The 27,816-nt window shown below is 34.5% G+C and overlaps 1 protein-coding gene across 1 annotated transcript in view; it reads right to left on the bottom strand.

Annotated features, from left to right (window-relative positions):
• Positions 1–6,582: 6,582 nt before the first annotated feature.
• The window catches only part of LOC138715321 (uncharacterized), a 77,825-nt gene continuing 56,591 nt past the window's right edge, over positions 6,583–27,816 (bottom strand). The window contains exon 6 of the mRNA XM_069848103.1: positions 6,583–27,116. Coding sequence (XP_069704204.1) covers positions 26,937–27,116 — 180 coding nt within the window. The 3' untranslated portion in view covers positions 6,583–26,936. The remainder of the gene's footprint in view (positions 27,117–27,816) is intronic.

A 27,816-nucleotide genomic window follows, 5' to 3' on the forward strand; every position in this document is an offset into this window, starting at 1 on the left:
TCTAAGGTATGGAATATTGAGAACACTTATAGAGTTTAGGAAGAAGATCCACAATAAAGTACTCATAGGTTGTCAGATGAACTTGGCGCTTCAAAAGATACATTGTCACATTAAGATGCTTAGAACATCATAAAACAGTTTTAGATCTGTACTTCATGAATTGACACTTGAACAGACTCAAAGCGAGTTAATATCGAATAATCTCATGAATGATAGATTTATGAGAAGAGTTGTTACAAGTGATAAAAAATGGGTACATTATCACAAACTTGATACCTCAAAAAATTGGCCCAATCCCCATCAACTTGCCAAAGTCATCAATGAACAAAATTGGTTTGGCCCTGAAGTAATGTGTCTGGTGGAATTCTGAAGGTATTATTCACTATAAGTTTGTTTTGAATGGACGTACTGTTGATGAGGATGTTCATTCTCAACAAGTTCATAAAGTTTTGAGAGAGAGGAACTTGGCATTAGTTAAACCAAATAGAATTCTCTTGTAACAAGAAAAAGCAAGAACACATATTGGTCGAACAACCATAGAGAAAATAAAAAAATTGGGAGGACTCGGGCTAGCTACCATATCTGGCATATAGCCCTGAACTTGCACCATTAGATTGCCATCTCTTGCGATTCTTAACCCACTTCCTGCATGAAAGAAATTTTCATAAATTAGAAGTCATTGAAATGGTTATCACCAAATACTTTGTATAAAAAACTAGAAAGTGATATCAATATTGGATAACAAACCTCACTGAAAAGTAGCTCAAGATCACAGAATGAAATGGCCTTTACTATGAAGATTAGATTAATTTGTTACATCACACTCAAACTAAAATTCTGCTCAAAAGTAGACATTATTATGAGACAGTACCTGTAGTGATCCATCGAAGAGAAACTAACTTGTAATGCTTTATATGGGCCACCTTTTATGTAGGTATGTATGTATGCATTGTGTGTGCATATCTCAGTGCACTGTTAGCCGAACGGCTAGAGCATGGGCTTTCCAAAGTGATAACCTGGGTTCGAATTTTGGTGGGTCCAACTGGAATTTATTGCAGACAAAGACTATGGTGGTAAGTTTTCGTGAGATACTCTCGTTTCCCATACCAGAATTCCACTATTGCTACATTAATCATCATACAGTGTTACATAGTTCGCCTCCCATGGTGTACAGGCATAGCATTCGTTCTAGACGAATGGAAATTTGTAATGGAAACTTAGATGTGAGTTACTCACCAGATGTGGACGGGCGGTGGACAGTATACTTCATAACCGTTGCAGTGTCAGGCAGTTAGCAGGGTCAGACATCATCGATAACACAAACACTATTTCATTTACTGGAAGTACAGTTGCTACTTGACGAAATATAATGCTGGCATTCTGTTAATTTTTTAAATCCCACACTTTTAGCTACCGGTATTAAATGTTATTTAAAAACAATTGCACTCCGTGTTTACAGTATGTTGATGCACGGACAAAGTACACTCATTACCAAATATAACAGTGACATTCTATTAATGTTTTAAATGTCATACAATAACACACACATTTTACGAAATAGACAACTAATCATCCTCTAATTCTTCCATACCTGACATGTCTTCATCTTCCCTCTCCATTGGGTTACTTTCACATTCGTTGTCTTCGTCGCTGCTTTCCATCCCATTGTCTTCAATCACAATCCTCTCAATTCTTTCTTCCACGATGCCATCTTTCTCACAATACTCTCGTTCAATTTCTTCCACTTTACGACATTTTCCCCATTCCGTTTGGCCGATTTCTTCAAATCTTTGCCAACACAACATAGACATCTTTTATTTTAAAAGTGGTATTTCTCCTACCAACCCATTGCTTAAAGTCTCCCAAATTAATTCAATGGGACTCAGGTTGGGATGGTAAGGTGGAAGTCTTAAGGCTCTATGGTTGTTTTCGGCTAATATTTGGTCAATTAAGTAGGTCTTCTGTGTTGGCTTATTGGCTAAGATTAAATCGTACAACTTTGGTTTGATACTGTTTTCATCAAATGGGATGTTATGTTTCACTAACCAGGCTTGCATATCTTTTCTTAAGGAATTTGAGGTTGGGGGTTTATCCAGTTGTGTATTATGATATGAAGCATTGTCGATAACTAGAACAGAGTTCCACTATACTATATATTATACTAGTATAATTTGGAATTAACATTGTACGAAGCCATTTGGTGTAGTTATCAGTATTCATTTCTCTGTGAAAATCTCCAGTTTTCAGTTGCGACCTGTAAATGAGGAGAGCATTTGGTATAAACCCTACCTTCCACCTGCATGGACGATTATAAGTCGCTCCCCTTTGGATACAGGAGACATCAAACCGGAGCCGCTATCGTCAGACCAACTCTTCTGCTATGTATGTACGTCTCGTCTTCATATACTATTGGCCATCCCTCAGCTCTGTATTTGTGAAGAGAAGTCAGATATGTCTCACGAAGAGAACAAATGTGTCTTTCAACCAGAACACTTCGATTGGTTCTTGTTTTTCTCTACCGAAATCCTAAGTTCTTGATTATTGTTCTAAGACTTGTGAGTTTACCTTGGAAATTGAGTGTCTCTTAATTTCTGCAGCAATCTTCTTATTGTTGGTGCACACTTTTCTTCTATATAGAAGTTGTATATGATGAGACGGATTACGCATTTATCAAAATCATCAATGTCAGTGATTCTTTTTGGGACATTGTGTGTTTTTCCTGGAGTGTCGAAAGATGTCCCTTCCTCTTCATGCTTTTTCTGTCTCGTAAAATTCTGTAGACAGAACTGTGCAACACCCCAGTGGCTGCAACTCTTTCTTGGACTTTCGTCACTTCTTTAAAATACTCGGGTGAAAATCGGTCTTTTTCTTTCGCCTCCTCCGTGTAATCGTAAACGTTAGCAACAACCTCTCGAATTTGATTGTGCAGTGTCTTCCCTTTCAATTCGGAAACTTTACGAGGCATAATGAAACTAATTAATTATCACAACTACAAACTAGTAACACTCGCATCTACGTCACACAAGAATATAACGGGGACTGTACGCTGTCGTAGTCTGAGCAGACGAATGGAGTTTGTTTTGGTACAGTCACATGTGTGGGGGGGATTTACTAGTAAGCAAAACTAGCCAGGCTCGCCGCTTGGATATGTCGACCAAGGCCATTCTTCAGAATCCTTTGCGGGGCCTGTACCAAGGGCAATGTCTTCATGGTGCCTCAGGAACTACAAGCTTCCACACGTCACGCACTAGATGACATTGCTTTGATGAATCACTAAGTCGAGTGTCCGTTAGCATACAGAGAGACACGCACACACATATCAAATAGAATTAAAAAAATATATATATATATATATATATATATAAGACAGTAGATCCAGAAATGACTGCCTGGCACCAATATCTATATCTATAATAGTTTCCAAGTCACCAACTTAGATTCATCATCATGAACAGATTTGTTTTAGGTCAAAACGGTCTGTGACGATGAACCTAGCAAAGATGGTCTTGGTCTTTCCACCAATGTTTTGGTCGTCCTTGATCTCGATGTCCTGTTGGAGTGTACTGGAATGCTAATTTTAGGAGTCTAGTTCTTTCCATTCTTGTTGGTATCTTGTTATCTCCTTGGTTAAACTAGGTACTCCAAGTTTTTCTCTGGTGGCAGTATTCCTTTGGTGGTCTAATCTAGTGGCTCCTAACAATGATCGCAAGAAACGTATTTGGGCTACCTCAAGTTTATGAGAGTTTCTATCATTTAAAATCCAAATTTCACTTCCGTATTTGAGAGCAGATTTTGATGTAATGTTATGTAATCTTAATTTAGTGTCTGTCATCATCTGTTTACTAAAATGTCTTTGTATTATACCGTTCAATTAATTATATTTTTGTAATTTAATATCAATATCACTCATGTTCTGCAAGTACACTTCCTAAATCTGAAAAGTCAGACGCTTGTTCTATAATTTTGCCATCAATTTCAATTTTCATCAGTTGTGTATTTTTTCCACACATTGCCATTGTTTTGGATTTTGATGTAGAGATTTTCATATCATATTTGCTAGCGATTTTAAATAGTTGGTACACTGCTATTTGTAGGTTGTCTTCAGAATCTGATAGTAACACTTGAGTGATCATCGGCATACAATATAGTTTGGACCCAACTTAGATTCAAATCCTAATAAACAAAGGTTCGTATGGGATACTCCACTTGTTTGTTCATCAACACTTTTCTGGTCGACCAATCCCCCATGGTAGATCATGGGGGAGGGGGTGACAGCAAAGTGACGCACAATTTCAGAACAGAGGGCGTGGAATGCATGAGGCCAAATGATGTAGTATCACTAGGGTGACTAGATTCACATTCATAAAAAAAGAGGACACAAAGATTCAAAAAGGAGGACATAGTTCGAAAAAAAGAGGACAGAAAATATGTACTTAGATTTAGGCTTAGGCCTATATTATACTTTAAATTACGTCAATATCTATTCTATTACAGAAGACAGCAAAGCATCGATTATACGAAACAATTGGGGACGGGGATGTTTGAGTAACTGATTTTTTGGATAACCGATCATTTACGAAAACAAATTTTACCGGTGTCATAGGAGTAGTATGAAACACTGATATTAAACACATACAGTATATATTTTGTATCACACGTCTCACAAGTAACACAGAAAATTGACTACCCTAGTTTGACAAGTTCGAAACGGCCATTAAAGCAGGCCTACAGTTTAAGAAAAGTCCAAACTTTCCTTTTTTTTTGCTTCAGAGCTGAGACTTTTTTTTTTGTCGCTAAATCTCGCAAACAGCACTAGCAAAACTTCTACAGCGAAACCTCTCCTTACGGACACCCCCAAGATACGGACAGATTTTTATGTCCGAACTGAAATAATATAGAAATAATGATAAATTTAACTCTAGTTTACGGACACTCTCAGACACAGACACGGACAGCTGTTTCACAGTCCTAAAGCTTGCTTTACCTCCTGACTGCAGACAGAACTAGGATTTCTAGGCCTAATGTGTTACAAAAATGGAAAATTTAGTTTTGAGAACTGTAAAGAAATTCCTTAATGAAAGAAGACAATAAGAGTCTCGTAGGCAACCACTAGCCCAGCCGGCTACCCCTTGTTAGTTGGAAGCGGGTGGATAAATAAAGTCATACAATTTAACTTGTCTGATGGGTCCAGGTTTCAGCGATCGTGAAATTGTACCTGACACATGATAGGGTTAATAAGATTATTCTCTTCACTTCAATCAGTTGTTCTGTTTCCAGAGACATGGCACCTGAACGTAAAGGCTAAGTTGAAAACTGTAAATCACAGTACTGCATAACTGTTGACCTAGAATAAAATTGCATGGCACAGTACTCTATTTCCCTTTTTCGGTCTTATCGACTGTAGTTCAAACTTGTAAAGAATTTACTGTAGTACAGTATACTGTATTTTGAATTAAACTACAGTAATACATTTCATTTAAAGCCTGAAGGGATATATAATGCATATTATAAATTTACTATTAGATTGGGGAGCCTCCCTCCCAATAAAGGACACCTCCCAGATGCGGACAGATTGTTACATCCCTTCGATGTCCGTAAATGAGAGGTTTCACTGTACATGGTGCGTGCACAAATTCAAATTTGCCAACTAGAACACTTTTGGTTAATCGATGTTTCAGTTGATCAGTATTTGGATAATCGATACTCTACTGTATTTACAGTACAGATTTAGGCTTCTATCATACTTAAAAGAGTATGTTAATATCTACGTATTTCATTACAAAATAATTAGGATAAAACTTAATAATAATGATTTTACAGTTGGCTACATATGAAAGTCAAGGGAACTATAAATATTAAAGAGGACAGAAAATGGGCAGAATAGACAGACTGCGAGGCGAGAATGCGGAAACGGATTTACTTTCGCACCTGGATCTCTCGATTTACTAGCTGCCTTTGAACGACCATAACAAGGGGGAGAGCAAAGAGAGTCATGACGTTGGCAAGGAGTATTCTGTCGATGCTGCCACCTATAGGCAAATTACGTGAGAAAGGCCTCTAATCAGATAATTTCAAAATATCAGGCATACAAGTTACGAAAACAACATTTCTTGGTTTTTCAAAAATCTGCCAGGACCCCAGACAAAGGCTTAAAAAAGGACATGTCCGGACAAAAGCAGGCGTCTGGTCACCTTAAGTATCACCAAAGTGTGGCAAGGGAAGAGGGAAATTTTTTACTCTTAGAGTGTCGGCACGAAATCTGCATCACATATCCTGTGTAATGTGGAGTGCAGATTTTTGCTTTCAAGTTCATTGTAACCGATGAAAGGGTTGTTTCATCCCTGAAAATCTCTGCAAGCAATTTGGAGATTCAAGACACTAACATATTTCCTTTATAATACCTACATAATTATAAACTTACATTTTTTTTAAACCCTATAACATCATACTTTTAAAAAGCCACCCCATAAAAATCTAGTCGATTTTTTTTGGATCCCAACTATCTATGACTGTCAACATTTCCACTAGTCAGGAATAAACACATTACATTTAATATACCATCTTAAGAATTTACCTGAAATACATGTTTATCAATTATCAAAAGATATCTTTATTTATAAAGTTTGTTGTATTTTTTTTATCTTAGCAAACTACAGTATAATTCATTTATACACTCCTTTCCTTCCTCACAGCAAATTCATTAGTCTTTAAAATGTTTGCACAAACACAGAATGCTTGATATTGAACTAAAAGAGAGAAAGAGGAAAAAAAAAAAAGATTCATTACTAATTACAATGCATCATCACATTTTCATCATGTTCTTATAAATATGATTCAGCTACCTTTTACACAATTTTTACAACAATGTAACTTGCCTTCTATAAGAAATACGTCTCACTGTTAAGACATAGGTACTGTAAAATTAACTGCAATTTCTTCCTACACTCAAGTGTTTCTCAAACAAGTTTACTTCAGCCATGTAAGAAACCCTAAAAAAAAAAAACACAGCCCATTAAATACTTATATTCATTCTGATATACAGCAGGCGATTAAATATTTCAATGAACATTTCTTTTTAAGAAACGGCTATTCAACATTCCATCTGATTAGTATAATACACAATCAGTCTCTGAAACAAAAAAAAATAAACACCCGAACAGTTCATAATACAGTACATGATGACAAGGCATTAAAGCCCAGTGAATTATAAACAAAACTATACAATGGCAAAACTTAAATTACATCAACTGCTAGTTTTTATACAACATAATGGCTTACAAATTCTTGTACTGTACAATGTGGTCCCTGAAATATTTCGTAAAATCGGCCAAGCAGATGGAAATGTTCAAGTAGTTATATTTCTATCACGTTTGTGAAATGGGTGGGGAGAGGGTCAAGTGTATTAATGAATGTGCTACAAAAATACAGCAGGAACGTTTTTAAGATTATTTTTCAAATATTTTCTTTCTACTACATACTTTAACATTCCAGTGCTAAGTGAGCAATTTTATGAAGATATAATAGGCTGTGTAAGACAAAATTCTAATAATACCAAACAGAAGCAGAAACAAAGAAGAAATCTTTTAACCCAGACAGGGGGAAGATAAGTTTTATCAGAACAAGTATTGCGTAGAAAATGTCAATATGCTAGAATCTGTGTATGAACTTAACATATGCAAAGGATGTGATGAAGATTTTCCATCACTTAACAAACCACATTATAATTTCAACTTGTAAAAAAGAAGTACCTATCATTTTCCAAATCAATGGACATTCAACAAAAGAAATGAGATTAGAACACTGAATCAGTATCAACATCATTTGAGAACCATTTAATTAGTTGGTTGGTTTTGACCAGCCTCATGGTCTAGTGGTCAGAGCTTCTGGCTATACTTCATGAGGTCCCAGGTTCGATTCCCGGTTACAGCACAGGAATTTTTCCTTTAAGGGGATTATTCCCGTGTTCGTCCATGGTCTGGAATTTAGGTTAAGTTTAGATTTAAGACCTCTCCTGGCACTACATTATCATAATCATCCTATCATATCATCGTGGTAATGTAACTCCGCCTTCCAGGCGCCCCAACTTCAGAAGTGGGTTACAATTAAGCCACAATTAAGCCACAGCCAGGAGAGAAGACCAGAAATGTCGAAAAGACAACCTGGTGGCATTGGATTAAAAAAATTAGTTGGTTTTTATTTTAATTGTGCAATACACGAAGCACTCTTTTAATGCTGGAGGGTTCCAAACAATTAAACTATTCCGTCATAGTCAGATAAACATAAAGAAAATCTAAAATAAGTATATGTGTAAAAAAAAAAAAAAAAAAAAAAAAAAAAAAAAAACCACACACATGCAGAAGAGGGAACTGTGAAAGACATGCAGTCTCATCAGTGACTACGTTTTATAAAACCACAGATTATTAACATTTTATGTCTTTACAAGTTACAGCATGAATTTAATTTATAATATAAAGAAAATCCTTCGCATATAGTACAAATCTTGATTATAATGGACCAGACACATTGAACAGTTAATGAAAGAAAAATAAATAAATAAAAACAAAAAAGAAAGCTTAATTTGTATTATAAATTTTAATGGACTTAAATCTGTCTGGTACAATTTAAGATGCTTTTACGTTTTTTCCCTGCATTTATCTGCAACAATTTTCTTTTCCATGTCCAGTCTAAGTTTACTAATTACTATGAAATATCGGAACAGAGATGCAAAATTAATTTAGTCCAAAGGGGATGAAAGTGTTTAACATAGACAAAGAACAAAATTAAAGTTACACAATCGTGGTAGAATTGAGAAAGTACAGAAGAACGGTGTAAGTCATTTCTGTTCAATGCTCGAAAAATTGCGTTTTTTTCTGGTTATGTATAAATAACCTGCAGAATGGTTAATCAAGGTTCTACTGTATTTAGGCTGAGAAGCTACCTTTAATAGAAGTGGCGACGTAGTTGTATCTTTTGTGTTATATCAGCTATGTTTAAACCCATTTTACTATTTCCTCCATATGCAAAGTTTAGTTAAATTTTGATAGGCTTCACGACAGTAGCAACAGACAGCTATTCTGTAGAACACTTTTTTATCTGCAATTTGTATATTATGGAAAGACTGCAAGAAAAGTGTACAAAAAATGTTAGGGGCAAGTTTTTGGGAGTGTTTGTGCCAGATAGAGATACTTTCATAGGTATACGAAGAATTTTTCGATATGTGGCCAATATTGGATTGGTTTTTTGGAATAGCCAAGAGTCAAAAAGTCAAAAAGTTCATCACAGAAAATGGATGTTGGCAAATCAGTTCATACCTTAGTCCTGAGTGAATTTTACTTTGTGGTCTGCAGTACAAACTCCAGTGTTTCAAAATGTCTTTAAGATATTCACAGGGGAATTCAATGAATGTTAGAGAAACTTCTGTAGGTATATAGAAACCTTATCTAGAAGTACAAAGCATCTAATGAGGCAAAAGGAAAACATTTTTCAGTATCATATATAAAGGTAAGAACCAAATTGTATGCAACATCCACAGGTAATTTGAGTCTCTTCTCTACGTCTGCTGGGTTACTTGTCAAGCATGCGAAACCTGCTTCTCATCTGTATCACAGGAAAAATTTTATATAGAGAAGAAAATGATCGACTTTTTTTAATCCCTAAAATATAGTGACCTCAACATTATAGTTTAAGAAATGTGTTGATGTCGAAATATCACAATTAATAGTAGTGCTCAATGGATTGATCAGAGTTGAAGGGTGGGAAAAGCACATGCGCACTTAGGCCAATGGTATAGGTTCAATGTACAATCTCTAAATTTGTCCACAGACAAGAAATAGCAGAGAAGCTTTTCCTGGAACACACTATCAGGAACAGAATTCTTTTACATGCTGTAAATCTACCACACAGACCTTCCACCTTTACTTTCCCTCCATTCAGACGCCAAGCTTAACGATTTCATTGCCTTCTAAAATTCATCACTGGGTGTGAACCAGTAAAAATTTTGGCTCCAGTAATTAGCATGTCAACCACAAGACTGAGTATGTCGCATCTAGGAATTATGATCAATTGATGTACCGGTATATCAATTTATGCTATCAATGTAATTTTGATTTCACCTAGTACACACAAATCTGATATTTACCAATCAGCTTTCTGATCTCTAATATGTAACATTATATTATACAGAGACATTTAACCTAACCTAACAGCCTGCGCAGGGAGCAGACCACCAGTAACCCAATGCTTTCTCATTTCACGTCATAATGTCTCTGTACAAAATTTCTGGCAGCAGGAACCCAGTGACATCTTTTGGTTGGTGTCCCTTTACTAAATAAAGTTACAAGTATTTTGTGCAGCTTGGATAGATTACATTCAGAATTCATAAATTGATCATATCTTGGCTGTATGCAATCTCGAAAGTCATGACATCGTCCCTTTACAGAAATGGAATTCTTTAAAAACTTCAGGAGCTGTTACATGCACTGTCACTTTCTTCTAATTTTTCTATTAAGCTCCCCCATCTAAAAGAGTTATTGAGAAAGCATTGTTTGAAAAGAATTAAATTGACACTGAGTTCAACTTTGTTTTAAATTATGTGATTGTTTATCTTTAAGAATTCCCATTCCTTCTGTAAAGAAACGATGTCCAGATTTTCGAAATTATATACAAATTAGCTAAGAAACAAGCAATTTCTAAGTACTTCTTCTGAAAAAATTCTACATACTTCATTACGCCAACACAACAACCACGGTGGCTCGGCGCCTGGATTTAAATTCTGGTTTAACCATCCTGAATTTAGGTATAACTTGTGATGGGCAGTCCTGTGGTCCAGGCAACAAAGGGATTTTTCTGGGTACTCTGGTTCCCATGTGACATCCTAACAACTATCATTCATTCATTACAAACGCAATATAGACTCACTACCTGTAGTGCACTCTGGATAGTCTGACGAACTAATGACATCTGTGAGCCATGCTTATTATTAGAGTTGGGGCAAATAACGGCAATTCAAGGGGTGGGAGGGAGAGGAGGACACAAACCTTAAAACTTCAGGATAAGAAACTAAATTGGTTTCACTGTTCTATGAAATTTTTACATTTTTCTTTTCTGCAGCTAGATAGTATTAGATTAAATATGAAAGAGGTTATACCAAATGCTTCTATCCAATGTAAGATATATATAGGTGAAATTTAATTTTACGTGTTTGTAACTGAATGAAAATTTCTTTTGATTATGAATGTTAGATAAAAGTGAAACTATTTATGAGAAAAAAACCTAACATTATTGGTGGAGACTAAACTAACATACATGAAAATTAAGGAAACAAGAGGAAATGGAGTATGATTATCAATTATCACAATTTTATCAAGTTAAGTGGGCAAACAACTTTAAGTTAGCAAGTCAAAATAAGTAGAATGAATTTTTAATTGTCAAAAGGAATACAATTCTGCATGTGTATGGTTGTGAGGTGAATTATTTCATAATTCTACAACAGTAAGCATGGTATAGTCATTATTGTCTTATAGTTCACTGAAAATAATAGGAAGATTGTAATCAAACCTGCAGGAGGTGCTGTTAACTAATAATTTCCATATACAATAAAACCTCGATAAGATGAGCCCACTTTATTATGCTATCTCGTGTAATACGCCTTTTTTTTGTCTGGTCCCTGCACATTTCATATATAACACCTGTATCAAATACCCTGTTTGTTGTGCTCAAGTCCCGCATAATATGCTATTTTTTGTGAAATATTTTTATGTAATTTTCAGCATTGTATTGTAACAGAAATGAAACATTTTGACCATTGAACTCACTGGTGCCATTAACCTGAAAAGTATCAGTATTCGGCCCTTTACCTGTGCACTTCATATTTACAATACCCCAGTGGTTCCCAACCGGTGTGTCGCACAGCCCCATGGACTGTGTCGCGAAATTTTGGAATTGAAAAATAAATTTTATGCCATGCATGAAGTCTCTTTACAACGCATTTTTTATTTACGGCGAGTCTTTGATATGGTACATTTTATTTTGAGACAGACTTTACCAATGAAACTTGAACACCTTCAATAATACTCAGTTCAACTTTTCTTCCTGACGATAATTCGAATGAAAGTGAACACCTCCAACAATGCTTAATAATTCGTTTACTCTTCCCACTTGGTAATAAACAGAGTTTAGAATCATTAGAACATAGTGGTCAGTTTCAGTATATATGTGTGAGTGGGTGATAGTGTGATTATTTTTATCAAAAGTGCTTTATTTAGATTTTTACGGACAAATTTTTAATTAAAAAAAGTCTGAATTGAGTTCTGGGTTAGATGATAGTAGTGCTAATTCATATAATGTGAGCAAAAGTTCCCTTCAGAGTTCACAAAAACGTATCGCGTTTTGTAAATATTATAGTGATGAATACTTGCAATATGGTTTTACATGGCGTGGAGATGAATATAAACCAGAGCCTTCTTTAGTTACAAGCCGGAGCATGGATAGGTTTGGCAACGCAGAGTGGAGGCGGGCGGAGGCGAAATAAAGGCATGACGTTTGACGTTTTAGTGCTTTGATTTCGTTGTCACATGTACATTTTCGACATTAATTGATACAAAACTAAGTGCATATGATCAAGATTCAGCGTATTGATGTACGTAATTTATTACGGAATCCGAAATGGTATTTTATTTGAATTTCAGAATACCGCCTAAGTACTTGCATACAGACACTTATAACTTAAAAAAAAAAAAAAAAAAAAAAAAAAAATTAAAATCATACGTGTTTTAAATTGATGGTACTAGGGAAAATAAATAAATACTTAAAGAAATGTTACTTCTACAAAAAATAAATAAAATAACGACGTACTTTCGCAATATCCTATTCAAATCAATTAACCATTATGTGGCTATTAAACTGACAATGTTTTTTCGCTTTATGTTGTTTCACTCTGACGTGAAAGGTCTAGAATATCAATATAGGCCTACATTTTAATTCCATGTGATCTGTCATGCTTTTCAATAAATATTTCCGATACCCAGGAAGCCAGTTTTAGTTTGAACCTCACCAGTCATCATAACAATACTGTTATCCTAAATTATTTGTTATTAATTTTTAAAAATATAATTTTAAATAGGCCAAGGCCAATTATAAAGATCTATGAAAAAGTTAAGAAAAATACCTTCAACATACCTAACAAAACACATCATTATCTATTAAGTATGTGCCAATTAGCGTAAACTTAGTGAACTTTAAATCCTGTAAATACGAAGTGAAAAAGAAACGTGTTTATAACCAATTTATTACAAAAGGAATCATATTAATAAATAAACCTTGAAAACCAACAAAGTGAGTGTATGCAACTACAAATTATAGATAGTTCTGACGTATAGCAGGCATTCCGAATCTTCAAAACTGCAACTTATTTTATGGGATCACAAAAGAGCTGTTTACAATGAACTTGGAAATCAATGGCGTAACTTTATTGATATAGCAGGCGAGACCCAACAATTTGGCTAGAATTCTGATACATCACAAACCGCAAGTAAGACTATAAAAATGTAGTTAATACAATATTTAATATTTACTTTGTCATCACTAACTGTAAAAATTTCCAAAGACTGCAACCATTTTTTTTTTCATTTATTGTCTTGATTTTATTGCCAACACGCACATAGTTTATAATACATCAATAATGAACGTTTGGTACGACCGCGAACATAATTCCACGACACACACTTATATTGTAACATAAATTTACATTGAAAATCGGCATTAGCACAAACACATGTACTGTATGGTCGGCCTCCGGCTGACAGTTAATTACAGTGTTGCCGACATATGGCTCTGGCTTGTAACTGAAGAAGGCTCTGACATAAACAAAATCTCGAGTGTTTTATACACGGAAATGTTTTGTCAAATCAGTCGATGGTGCCAAATAAACTAAAAAGACATTTAAAACTGCCGTTTTCAACATCATACTTATGTGAATCAGGATATTATACCATGAAAATAGTGAACTCTAAACAAAGTAACAAACTGCTGCATCTTGAAGATTATTTACGTGTTAGCTTGACAATTATAAGGCCACATATAGAGAAACTTTATGCAACCCACCAAGCGCAGACATCACATTAATTTAAATATGAGAGTTTCCAAAAGCAACAATAAAAAATGTTTTATCGAATTATTTTTTTTTTTTCGATTCGATTGCACTGGATGTCAGACACTACATAGAAATTGTTATTAGTGCTCTTTTCTGATGGAACGCTCTGGAACACCATTCTGGCACCTTTTTGTTACATTTTTCATCATGGAATCAAAATATGTGTGAATAACTATGTTTTTAATATTATTTTTCTTTGAATTCCGCGTAGACATCGAAAGTCTTAGTTCAACAAAAAGGAGGTTAAAAACGACAAAATTCCCGTACAATGAACAGTAATCATCTTCCCATCCACTATAAAATATTCTACACGCAGTTTCACCACCTTTTCCTCCAAAAGAAAGGCACTGGTTGTTGTTATATCATTATTTTTAATAAAAACAAATGTGTCGCGATATTGTGGGCGTTCAGTAAAGTGTGTTGTCAGTCAAAAAAGGTTGGGAACTACTGCTGAATATCCCACATACAGTTACAATACCCCACTCTCTTGCTAACTTTCTCTCTCAAGCAACATTCCTCATTTGGCCGTAATAAAATTCCGGAAACTTTTGCTGGCCAGGTTGTTGTCCTTTAGTGTATTGAAGTGTCTGTGAGTGTTAAGAAAAGCGCTTCCTATGTTGGAAAAATTTAAAATCTTACAAAGGTACGATGAAAACAGTACTCTTAATCAGAAACAACTCTCTGTTCATTAGGAATCCCATAATCGAAATTAAGGATGATAATAAAAAATTGTGCTTCAATCACTGCAGCTGCAATGTCGGGAGGATGTAAGCGCAGGAAAGTGAAGTGTGGTAAACACGAGTACTTGAAAAACACGCACATGGCAAACAATTATAAATGACTTTTTTTCGAAAGAATTAAGTACAGTACATATTGTAAATGTCTTTGACATATAGTACAGTAATTACATAATGGAGTAATACTGTATTATATTACCTTTCATGAATTATGTATTTCAAAAAAGAAAAATGCCAACACAGTGTAGATGCTGTATATAAGTCAAAATTAGTATACCCACCTAATACGCGGTCCCGGTTAATACGCAGTTTACATGTGGTCCCTTGAACAGCATCTTATCAGGGTTTTACTGTACATCCAATCAAATTTGCTTTCAATTATCTGACAATAGCCTAGGTTACTTTTGAATAGTCTTAAAACTGGTGTTAAGAATTTGTGGTTGAAAACTGCTGACTATGTATCACACTGAAGTTACAGTTTGAAGATAGAAGTACTAATTCAGTGTTTCTCTATTCCAATAAATGAAAACTAACCAGTAAAGAAATCTATCCATTTAAGAGATATTCGAACTAAATGATGATATGAAAATACTAGTAGTCAGAAAGTACTGGAACTTTGGGTGGCAACATCGTGCTCTATAGGCAACTTTTCTGCCTTGTCAGTGTGATATGTGACCTACTCTCCAGGTGAATCGACTCAGTGCAAACATGTGTAGATACTTTTGTTGCAGATGACATATAACCATGTACACAACAACACCTTCAAAGTAGGCAGTGACACACTTCTGCCAGCGTCCATACCACTTCTCGAAATATTCCTGCAGCCCATCTTTGGTCACTTCTCACAGAGTGCTTGTCGTATGAATTTTTACCCCTTCGGCTGATGCAAACCGCTGTCCCTTGAGTAGGGATTTGACCTTTGGAAATTAGTAGAAATCTGCTGGAGAATATGATGGCTGTGGATGGACAGGTATTTTGTGTTGTGCGGGGAATTCGCTCACTGAGAGCGACTGATGTGCTGGGGCATTGTAATGATGGAGAACCCAATTCTGTCCTTGCCACAAGTTGGGTTTTCGTTCGTCGAACTGCAGCACGAAGATGCCAAAGAATTGCAACATACGCCTCCTTACTGACATTTCAACACTCAGGAATAAACTCGAAATGTACGAGATCCTGGATATCGAAGAACACTTCAAGCATTACTTTCCCCTTTGATCAGTCGGCACAGAAACTTTTGCCGTGTTGAGCTGGGAGATTTCCACATTGAAGACTGCCACTTTGGCTGCGGGTCGTAAAGGAAACACCATATTTCGTCACCTGTGATCACTCTGTGCAAGAAAGTTGGATCGTGTGCACCCTGTCAATCAGGTCTCCACTAAACAGTTGCCGCTCTTCTCGTTGCTCATCTGTTTGGCTTCTTGGAATAACGTGCTCACAAATATGTTGCATTTTCAAATCATTGTGGAGAAAAGACTGCACAGAACCATGCGAAATGCCTAACAAAGTAGCCACATCATCTATTGACTGTCTGCGGTCTCATCTGATTTCTTGTGCAACTCGAGCTATCATTTCTTCCATTCTTGCCGATCTGGGACTTCCTGAACGTGGATCATCATCCATTGAAAGATGGCCACTTGTGAAGCGCTTGTGCCACTCATACACTCGGGTCCGAAACATTGCTTCTTCTCCATACGCTTGGCACATGAGTGCCAAAGTCACAGTAAATGTTTTACCGTGTTTAACACAAAATTTAATATTACCTCTGTGCTCTTTGAAGCTCATTTTATCACATATACCTACATGTCACTAAAAAAAGCGTAAAGCAGCACTGTATTACACATCTTCACTAAACGAAGAGTAAAGCTGCACTGTATTACACGTCTTCACTAAACAAAGATGAAGACTGCATTGTATTTCGATTGGTGTCCAGCCACGTTAGTCTTACCCATTCTCATGCACAGCCGCACTGAGTCTAAACACCTGGAGAGTAGGTCACATACCACACAGACAAGGCAGAGAAGTTGCCTATAGAAGGTGGCACACCCGAAGTTCTGGTACTTTCTGACTACTAGTATAAACTTGATAATAAATAATTTTTAGTAAAAATGTTATCAGTTCTTAAAATATACTGTACGAGTTTACAGTATGTAAAAAATTGGTTTCATTGGACTGAGTTTTGCTACACACACTCTTTATGCCATTTCAAGCACACGTTTTTCTTATTCGTACAATCTGTGAAGACGTCAGTTTTTTTTTTAATTAGAGAGACTATTAATCTGTACTTGAATATGGAAAGCACCATCTCAGCCGAGTCTAACTGATGGTTAAGCCATTTCTTTACAGCAAATGTGGCCGTTTCTATTTTATTTTTCTCTCCTTAAAAATGTCAATCATTACAGCAATCATATTTACACATCACATCATACTTAAGCAATAAAAATTTGTAAAAATGAAAACTATACAACACACAATTATTTGCTTACTTTCATAGAAAGCAATCCTGCAGGTAAAAAAAAAAAATATATATATGCATGCTATCTGCAGAATGCTTTTGTTGAATCACTGACCAACTTATAAACAAACACTCTGGAAAGAAAAAAAAATACACAACTCATATACAGTAAAAAACACATATTTGTACACTTTATCTCACTTTTTATGAGAACAATGCAGATTTCATTTTTTGTAAGACTAGGATTTTGGCAAAGTTTATTACATCTATTTTCTATCAGTCTTTGCCGTACTAATATTTTTACAACTTAGCTTTCATGATTTTATGCTTGAGATCTTGCAGAACACATTTTATGCCAGACTCAAAAGCAACACAAATCCGTCCCGATTTATCCAAGAGATGAAAGGTAATCTGAGACCTCCAATTATACCATAGAGAATCCAGAACTAAATACATAATTTACTAGTGCCAACTTGTAACTAATTAACAAGTTTTGCAGTTGCTTATTATACTTCCATGCCCATCAATTACTCAAAATGAACTACAATTTTAGTCAACTGTATCATTCTTTTGAAACATCATTTCCTTTAATTATGAACTCCATCTCAGGAATGATATCTTGAATGTGCAGAAACAAAAAAAAAATCTTCATCACCCGAGATACTATATCACATAAAATGATTTTTGTTCTCAGAAATAGAACAGATCGCAAGCCTTCTGATTTTTTTTATTGAGTTAATGTCAAAATATATACACAGAGGGAGGGGGGACTAGCTGATAGTATTTGGGGGCAGTTTTGTTCCAAACATATGTAGCTGCCACAAATGAACATATTACAAACCTTCTTAAAAGCATATCTCTTTCACATTGACAAATGTTTATCTGCAAGCAAAATATTTGTCTGCTTACTATTTTCCTTAATAAGTGCTTATTTACAATCCATCTAGTGCAAAATACAATACAATGCACAATAATGTAGCGAGATTTCGACTAGTGATAAATACTGACAATTCTTTCATGAGAGGACATATTTCTTCCTATAAAAACTTCCGAACATTATCACAAATCTTAATATACAGCCAAAATCTTACCAATAAAGAATTACTTTAGAAGTAATGTCTATACTCTTTCAGTGGATATCACAATAGTATCTGCATCTTAATTATTTTCATTCATTCGCATAGAATATAAATTACTTATATAATGGCAAAAAAAAAAGTGCAGCAATTGGAAATCAGCGGAATTGGTAAACATAAAATAAACGAAATAACTGTAAAATTTACGAATACAAGTACGTCATTTAATCTTTGGAAACAGAGAACGTTTGGAAAACACGAAGCCCAAATACTAAGCTTTGCTGATTAAAAAATGCAAACGACAAACTTGATTCTTAGTAGGCAATGGGCACGTCTCCCATTTTTCTTTCTGGCCTTTGTTGCTTGAAATCTTTGCTTTGCGCCATTTTGGTTACATGACAAAGGAGTACCACTACTTTTGGATGTCTAGCGTTCGTTCACAATTCTCAATGAGGATGGAATGGGCTAAGGATCTAGATCTTAGTAGTAGTGGAGTTTATGATCAACCATATGTTTCTAAGAAAGGAGTCGTGGAATGTCTGTAATTAATTAATTATTTACTAATATATAACGTCTGTAATTAATTAATTATTTACTAATATATAAACAGTTCAAAAGAGGTAAGTAGAAATGCAATCTCAATCTCACAAAGTCCTCCATTCAAATTCTGAAAAGAAAAAAAAAAAGTAGCAAACAAATACTAATTTCACTATGTACACAAGTGAGGGGAAGGGAAGTACTTGACATACAAACAAAAATCTATTTCACCAAATATTCAACTTTCAAGGTTTTGGCCATTTTTATAGTTGCAATGACAATGTATGAATTCAAAATTACAATCACCATTTAATGCAGAACATCACAAATAAATAATTTAGTTCTTATTCTTGTACATATCAGGGTGTCTACCGAAAATGTGGAATAAAATTTAGTTACCGTAGTTTCCCCTAACTATGGTCCACATTTGTCAAATTTTTCTTTGTAAATTCAACACTATTCATCCAGATTAAGTGAAATTTTGGCTTCGGACACTTGTAAGTGTATATTAAATAAATATTGACATATGTGTTTGAAATTATTTAATTACAAGTGTTGAAAAAATAATAAGCATTGGTACATAGTTGTATTCTGAGTTGCCCAACTATGGTCCACTCATATATTCATGCTTGAAAGCATGAATGGACTATAGCTGGACCTGTAATTATTCGTAAATCAATACATTGAGTTTCTAATTTAAGGGTAGAAATATAATCTAGCACAGAAATATTAAAAATAAATGAAAAGTACATGGATTCTTTTTATTAGTACACATTGCATAAACACACAATAAATAAGTGAAATCTGAAAGTCATTTTCCTGCAATAATGAACAACTACACTCACCGGCAAAAATACCGGGCCACCTAAAGATTCTCAATTTTTTATAAGGTGAGAATCAGAAAACCCATTATGAAATGAAGAAAACATTGCTTCCCAGAAAAAAAACCTTTTTTATTATCATTTGCACTATTATTTTCAACGCCAAACAATGGATATAATTAAAAGGTGTAAAAACTTACAAATTGTTTCAATTTTCTTGCAAATGTTCAACTGATTTTGTGGCCACCCAGATGTTACTAATAGCGGATATTGCTTCCCCTCAGTAATTGCCGCTTCTTACTATACAAGAAACAACAGCTCCATTGTTCTTCACTTCCAAAACTTTCCCTGGCCACAATTCCTCCTCATAAGTAACTACCACATAACTATGTGCCTTTAGCATTATTTTAACAGATTTCGTCTTCTTTTCCACATCTGACTCTGTCTATAATTTTGGAGAGTACACCGGAAACATCATAATCTGTATCAAATTCAATTTCATCGCTCTCATAGTCACTTACAGGGACGGTTGTGATCCTTCAACCCTGAAGTTTTTGTTTTACCGGACCATTATTCATGCTAGTACCATTGATGCTGGAACAGCCTGTTTCTTTATTTACTGGACTATAATGTTAAATGGTGTTTTAGAATATACTGAGATACCGTATTTGCAGAAGTAAATATTCAAATTGTTCACATTTCATTAAAACAAATATTTCAAAATGAAATACAACTATGGTCCACGAAAAATTGTGGTACATAGTTGAGGACTGACTTCTAGCCTTGAGGTTAAACATTTTTCACGCAGAGTCCTTAACCTCTGCCAGTCTAATTATTACGTGAAAGTAAACACTATATAGCCAGGTTTAATTGTACAAACAATCATATATCTATAATTTGCCAGTTCTACAGAGGAGAGCTTAATAAAATAGACAAACACAAACTGAATGATTTCGTGTCTTCACACATTCAATAGAACAATGCACATTGACCTTGTTAAGCATCCATATCATTGCCACGTGTAATGGTAGATAGAAGCATCTATGGGGAACATAATTCCATCACAGTGGCACCTTAAATGGCAAACACCGAACTCTTGGGGGACTAAGTAGTACATAGTGCGTTTTGGACCATAGTTGGGTGCCTGGACCATAGTTATGGGAAATTACGGTACTCTTCAGTTACCACAACTTTACTCATAAGCACAGAGAGAGAAAAAAAAAATCATGTTTCAGTCATCTTACGATCTGTCATCGAATTTGTGAAGTAAGTTGTCAGATCTTCATTTTAATGGAAGTGCAGTCATCTTCTCTCCCAGCCTTCTAGATTGTATTAGACTCGCACTGTAATTTCGGACTATACTGCAGCTCAGGCAGACAGACAATCATTTGAGTCTTTTAAATTCTTTAAATTTCGTTACAAATTGCTTAAATTAGTTACGTTTTGGTTACCTTCGTTACTGGTAAACACCCTGAAGAGGAAGGAAGAAAATAACATTTAATATCTTCTTTCTTTGTCTTCCAAACTTACATTAATTGAAGATTTGTTGTATCATAAAATGTTAGAAAATGCCAACTGTACACAATGAAAATTAGGATGTTCAAACTGGAGGAAAATTGCAGTCATAAAAATCCTAATATTTGTCCTGTAACACTCCTTTTATGATCAACTGATTCCTACGAGAATATCTTAAGATTCTAATAATTTGATATTATTCAATGAGCACAACAATTACAATTCTCAGTGTTACAAAACATGATATTATCTAAATATGTTTACATTATTATAAAGCCTATATACAGGGCAATGAAATGTTGGACCAAATCCTGGTCTTCTATGATAAAAATCTGTGATGAAGACAGTAATGGAAATATTATATACTTCTCTACCAGTTAAAATTTCTCCATACTACAATATATATTTATAAGCAATGTTGTTGTTGTTTTCTAATGCCAGGCGTTTGACAATAAAGTCATTCGACCTCTTGCGCTCCAATACTTTTCAAAGATATCATGAATTTTTTACAATGGGCAGTTAGGGGACTGATATATTCCAATTCTATGCAGGTGTTTGGCCAAACAATCATGGCCTGTTGCCAACCTAAATGCAGCTACAGACAATTTTCGTGGTAAATCGTGAATTAACTGTGGATTATGATGCAGAGAGTTCCATTTTTTCCCTTGAGATTAGAGAATTTGAGATTGAGTATTTATAAGCAATGTAGAAAACAATGAAAACTATACATCAAATCTACAGGACAAATATAACACAAATTTCAGAGAGAAGTGTATCCCATGGAACAAGTAATTACCAGAATCAGGTGAATTAAGAAACAAATATCAGAGAATCACAATGCAGTTCAGCATTTAATGAAACATATCATTTATGTACAGCTGGCAATATTCGAATAAAAGAGTGATTTATGACATACACGCAGTAACAAGAGGCAAGAAGTGAATGTGATTTAATTTTAGTGAAAATAAGCAAATCAACAGTTTTTTGAAGGGACAAAACAAAGGAAGAACCTATCAATTTTATTTCCATGTAACAATGTCAGAAATCATCCTTAATTGATTCTACATAGATTCGACAATGAGAACTGTTTACCAATAGTGTTGCATACATTGGCTCACCACGCATGTGTGGAGAACTGCCAGCAAGCACAGTTATTTCTAGGGTATCAATGTTTTCCCAATGGACAGACATTTTTAGGATGTTCTTGGTCTTTTTCATTTCATTTCATTTAAGAACTCTCAACGTTGTTAAACAGTTTCTATATCATGCAAAAATGTACATAAGTCACTGCCACAAGTAATAAAAATATGCTTGGCACACTCTTGACTCCCCCTCTCCACTTTTTGGCATGTTGGGTAGTAGTACTGTTAGTGACTGGTAAATCTGGTCCTAGGACTTGGAGAAGTTAGGGGTGGAAATTGCTCCCCACCCACATGATTCAGTAGCAAGAGTTTGTCAGTCAGTTTATGGTTGTCAGGTCCTTAGTCTTGCTTGTCTGCCTGTGTGTTGTACGTGTTGAAAACATTTGGTCTGGTGATCTTTCACTTTCTGTAATATATTACTAGCTCTTTAGTTTAGTTTAGTTTAGTTTTTGTTATAACAATTTAGTTTAGTTAGTGTGTTCTTCTTCACAATTGTTTCAAGTTTTTAGTAATAATAAGCTAACCGATAAAGCAATAACACCCATGACAAAGAAAGACTGGGAGGGTTACTGCAGTCATGTATTGAGAGTAGAAGCAGGATATTGGAAAAAACACTGGCCAGTTTCTGAAATAATGGGCACCATTATCATAAACTCAGGCGAAGACAGTAGCAGTGACAGTGACATCAAGAGTGATGGTTCCAAATCTAATACAGGAAATGAATCTCAAGATCGTGGCAACACCATTATGATTCACCAGTGAGTAAAATTTTTCTTTATCAATAGTAGCAGTAGCACGGCAGTCTCTTCTCTACCCTCTACCTCTATTTGTCACATGTTTGTTGATAGCATGTGGACTGTTAGAAGTGGAGTGGGTGAAATTCGTTACAGAGTCGGATTTACCAGTAACTAACAATACATCTCCAAGTATGGTTACATTTATGAAACTTCACTTTCACTTGTGACCTCGAGACTGTCTAGCAAAATGCTTATTTAATGAATATAAACATAATATTTTTCCCAAATATTGTTTACTGTACAGTTCGTGTCTCAGTAACTAACCCGTATTAAATTGGAAATAGATTATAAGGTTGATGACGTAAAAACAAGACTTGAGATATGATACCAATATCATTGCAGCTACAAATGGGAACACAACGAAAGTGGAGCATTTTAGTTGCTGTATATAATTATATTTAATTAAAACAAGGTTATGCAGAGTAAAATAAAATATGAAGAAAAAAAAATCACTGCCTTATTAACTTCCCACACACAGAAAGAAGGTGACGTACATAATGTGTTCTGCAAATAATGCAGAACCATTTCTGTTTGCTTGATTCATAATATTGTCGCACACCTCCAAAATCTGCTGTGTGTATTCAAAAAGATTTTGCAAGACAAAGACAAAAGCAAAGCCATGTTTAATCATCATTTGTCTTGCAATGACTGAAATTATACCGAAAGTAGCTTTGAAAATCAAGGGAATTAAAAGTGGCAATGCTTTTTTTTTTTGTGCTGCAAAATTTTGTTAAAAAATCATAGCAGATTTTGGAGGCGCAGCGATGATATGTTTTTTGAAGACATAAAAAAAATTCGTTACAGGGCTGGAAAACTAGTGATACCAAACATAGTCTTCATGATGTGTTCAAAAATGAACAGTAATCTGAAACCATGTAAGCAGTGCTGAATGAACAGTATATTGTTTTAAAATGTTTAGTTTCGCAATTCCTCTGCAAGAAACATAGGCCAGTTTATATGTCAGCTAGGGAGTAATTTTTCTTAATCACGATATTTCGAGAATTATATCCAAAGTAATAGAATTATACACAATATATCAATGCTGCCCAAAGGTACACAATTAGTGAAAAATATTCACACAAAAAGTTCAAGATGATAATTAAATATTAAGTAAAATCTTCATCCGTATGCATCACATTCAAGCAAGCATTTATGAATACTATGCTTATAGAAGATGGTTGTCAGATCGAGTATACTGTAGCTGTGTAGTTTAAAAGTGTGAAATTAGGAGATATCTTTCAAGCAAAGATGCAAAAGAGGAGATATACAATAATATACATTTTTTAATTAAACTTGTTTCTATTGTGGAAACCCTGAGAAGAAACTTTACAAAATTCGGTAATTAAATCCCTGAGTTACTTGTAACATGAAAAAATCAACATTATATCTTGCGCGCACATTTAAAACTCGTATAAAATGCCAAGATTTTGAAAATAAAATGCTGAAGGGATTTGAAACAAGAGATGTAGATGAAAGATAGCTTTTAAGTAATGTCTCCAATGATAAATGCCGAAATAATTGAACTTATGAATGTATGTAAATTAAATGCAAGGTAATATAAACTCTCATCTTTGCTTTTAACATCTAACATACTGGTACATTCATGTTTAGTAACATATATTATAAACAGCATCTTTCTTACAAATTGTCACACTTTGATTTCATTAATTATGGACTATAAAAACGCACTGCTTCATTCATAGCAGTTTAACAAAAATTATCTTCATCTCAGCCCAATGTATCCCTTACTCCAATGAATAGCATTGTACTGAATTGAAGGAAATTATCTAACCTCTTGAACGAAAGAATTAAAGAGTTTTTAGTTACTCAAGTTAAGTCCTCACAGAAAAGATAAATGACAGTATAACAAATTACATTTAGTGGCTTAAAGAACATTCAATAGGGAAGGCATTACATTTTGGAGTGTCATTTTAAGAAAGATTAATTCAACAAATTGAATGCATCCATAGTTTGCAAATTTCTTTAAAGTATATAACATACATATATAAAAATATGCAGGTCTTGCTCAGGCCAGTTTGCAGGAACCAATACTAATTATACAATTCGTCTCTTCTTGGGCACTTTCATTTTGCAATACAAAGTAACACACCTTGAGGCTGTTCAAGGCATACTGTCACAAAAAAAAAGAGGTTTTGTACTACAGTTAAATATACTTCCATTTTTTGACAATTAATTTAGTTTTTCCTGAGAACGAAACTTCAATGATTGAGAATATTATTTTGTACGCCTATTTATTACTTTTGCTTATCTCTATGCACCAGAAAATGGCGGAAATACAAACCTACTGTCAAAAAATCACATGACACAACACTACTCAGCACATCATATAATGGCATATTTTATTAACGCACTTATTTTAGGCTATCAAGGCTCTATAATGGGATACGGAAGTATAATATATTAATCTCCCAACAAACTACTTATGAATAATTTAGCGGTCCATGACCTGCAACAGTCATCAACACGTTTTTCAACTATAAGCAATGGAACTACTACATAGTGAACAATATAAAATTTCCAGAAAAAAAGACACAGCTCCCCAAGAAATTGCCAAAATGTTTTAAAAATGGGGCAATCATCCAAAGCAATGTATGATTCATGTCACTGCTTTCCTTTTTAAGACCTTTCTCAAATTAGATGATTAGTAAAAATTATATTCAAACATTTTTGTTACTACACATTCAAGACATTTTGAGTAATATACGGCATCACCTGGAGTTCACACAGAAACCATGTTCTAGGTTCTCAGACAGGAACTGATTATACACTGACATTGATCTTATTTACATATTCAGTTCTTTTCTTGCACCATATTGCATCATACTTGTATGGGCATTACATTTTTTCAACAGGGAGAAAAAGCAGCAACAAGTCTTTAATGGAGGTACTAAAGTAGTCCTTTCATGTTATCAGTTTTTGGTCCCTTCATCAAAAATATACCTGTCAGTACTATAATACAAGGCACTTAAAACAATTCTTTCTTTTTCCTCATAATACTTGTACAAAGCACGGAAACATAATCACTTTTCATTATATAAAAAAAACTGCCAGTCGTAAGTGGACAAGCATAATGGTAAAATATTTTATCATGATGCTTTCTAAGAACACAATCCCAATCTAATCTAATAAAAAGTGTTGTCCATTTGCCCCATATGTCTTCAAACACTTCATTCTGGGTGCCAATATGGCACAAAATATGCTTGTATTAAAACTTTCAGCACTTTCATGCTAGTACCTTGTCAGAAGTGTGAAAAGAACTTAAAAAGAGCGAGAATAATATTGCAGGGATTTTAATTGCATGGCTTTAGGAAGCATTTTATAATTAGATTTTATTGGCATAACAGCAGCAAGCCTTCTATTTCTCTTTTTACGGAAGCACACAATTGTACATCCTTCTGTCTGCAAAAAGGTACCATATTTATTTAATACTGCTCATAATTCATAATATCACGATTTGAAAACTTCCAACTAAAGTACTATTAAAGAAACTTAAAAAGAACAGTAACTAATTAAGAATATTAAATTCCTTATGATTTTATATTATTTTAGTAGAATTCATACCGCATTTCAGGTACAACATATACACATTAAAAAATTACACATTATCAGTGTTAATGTTTCAAAAGTATAATGAAGACAAATGGACAACCAAGATGACATTGCACCATCAGTAAAAGAAATTAGAAATTTTACGGATCTTCAAGTTTGATTAATGAAGAAGCTGAAGGTGAAGCTCGAAGGAGTAGAGGTGCTTTCCTTCTTGATCCACCTACGCTACCAGCACCATTGACAGATGTTGCTGCTACCATTGGTTTGTACACGTAATTCCCCTGTATTGTGCTGCCATTTAGTCTACTCCTCTTAGTAACCTGCAAAGTTAAGTCGATCTCAACTCAATTTTTGCACTGGACATGGTTTTCTTAATCCAAAGAATACAATTAAACAAACATTCCATATCAGAATTAACATAGCAAAAGACAAACATGTAAAAAGTTCAGACAATTTAAAATTATATACTTATACTTAAAAGTAACTCGAATAATCAAGCCGTTTGTTAATTTTTTCTTTTTATTCAAGTTTATAAACATATTTTAAAAATCAATCAATCTTCTTACAGTCTTACTAATAAATCGTGTATAGTTTTTATAAGAGACTTATGCAGAGTTGAGACAGAAAATGTTATTAATAAACCGTGAATAAGCTATGGACGTATAAACAGGCTGTAACTATACAATGGGAATTGCTTTGCAGTAGTTATATACACGAAACCCCTTGTTTAAGCATTGTATATAGGGTAAAAAATGCCCGCCCCTCTAACAGCTGTTCGTATCGACTGTCATTTTATGATGATGGTTACCTTGTAACCACAGAAGAACAAACCAAAGATCATAGAATTATTAGAATAATATTGCTGTAGCTTGTACACTTTGACCAAAATGTAGTGTGGTAATCGATTAGAGCCAGTTGTATTATCGATATTTAACACGCCACATTAGAGCGTTCTACCGGATGCAGTAGAGAACCTCAGATATTCTATTACCTTTCGTAACGAAGTAATGACGAAACTAT

This window comes from Periplaneta americana, chromosome 15 (assembly GCF_040183065.1).
Source record: "Periplaneta americana isolate PAMFEO1 chromosome 15, P.americana_PAMFEO1_priV1, whole genome shotgun sequence".
Lineage (NCBI taxonomy): Eukaryota > Metazoa > Arthropoda > Insecta > Blattodea > Blattidae > Periplaneta > Periplaneta americana.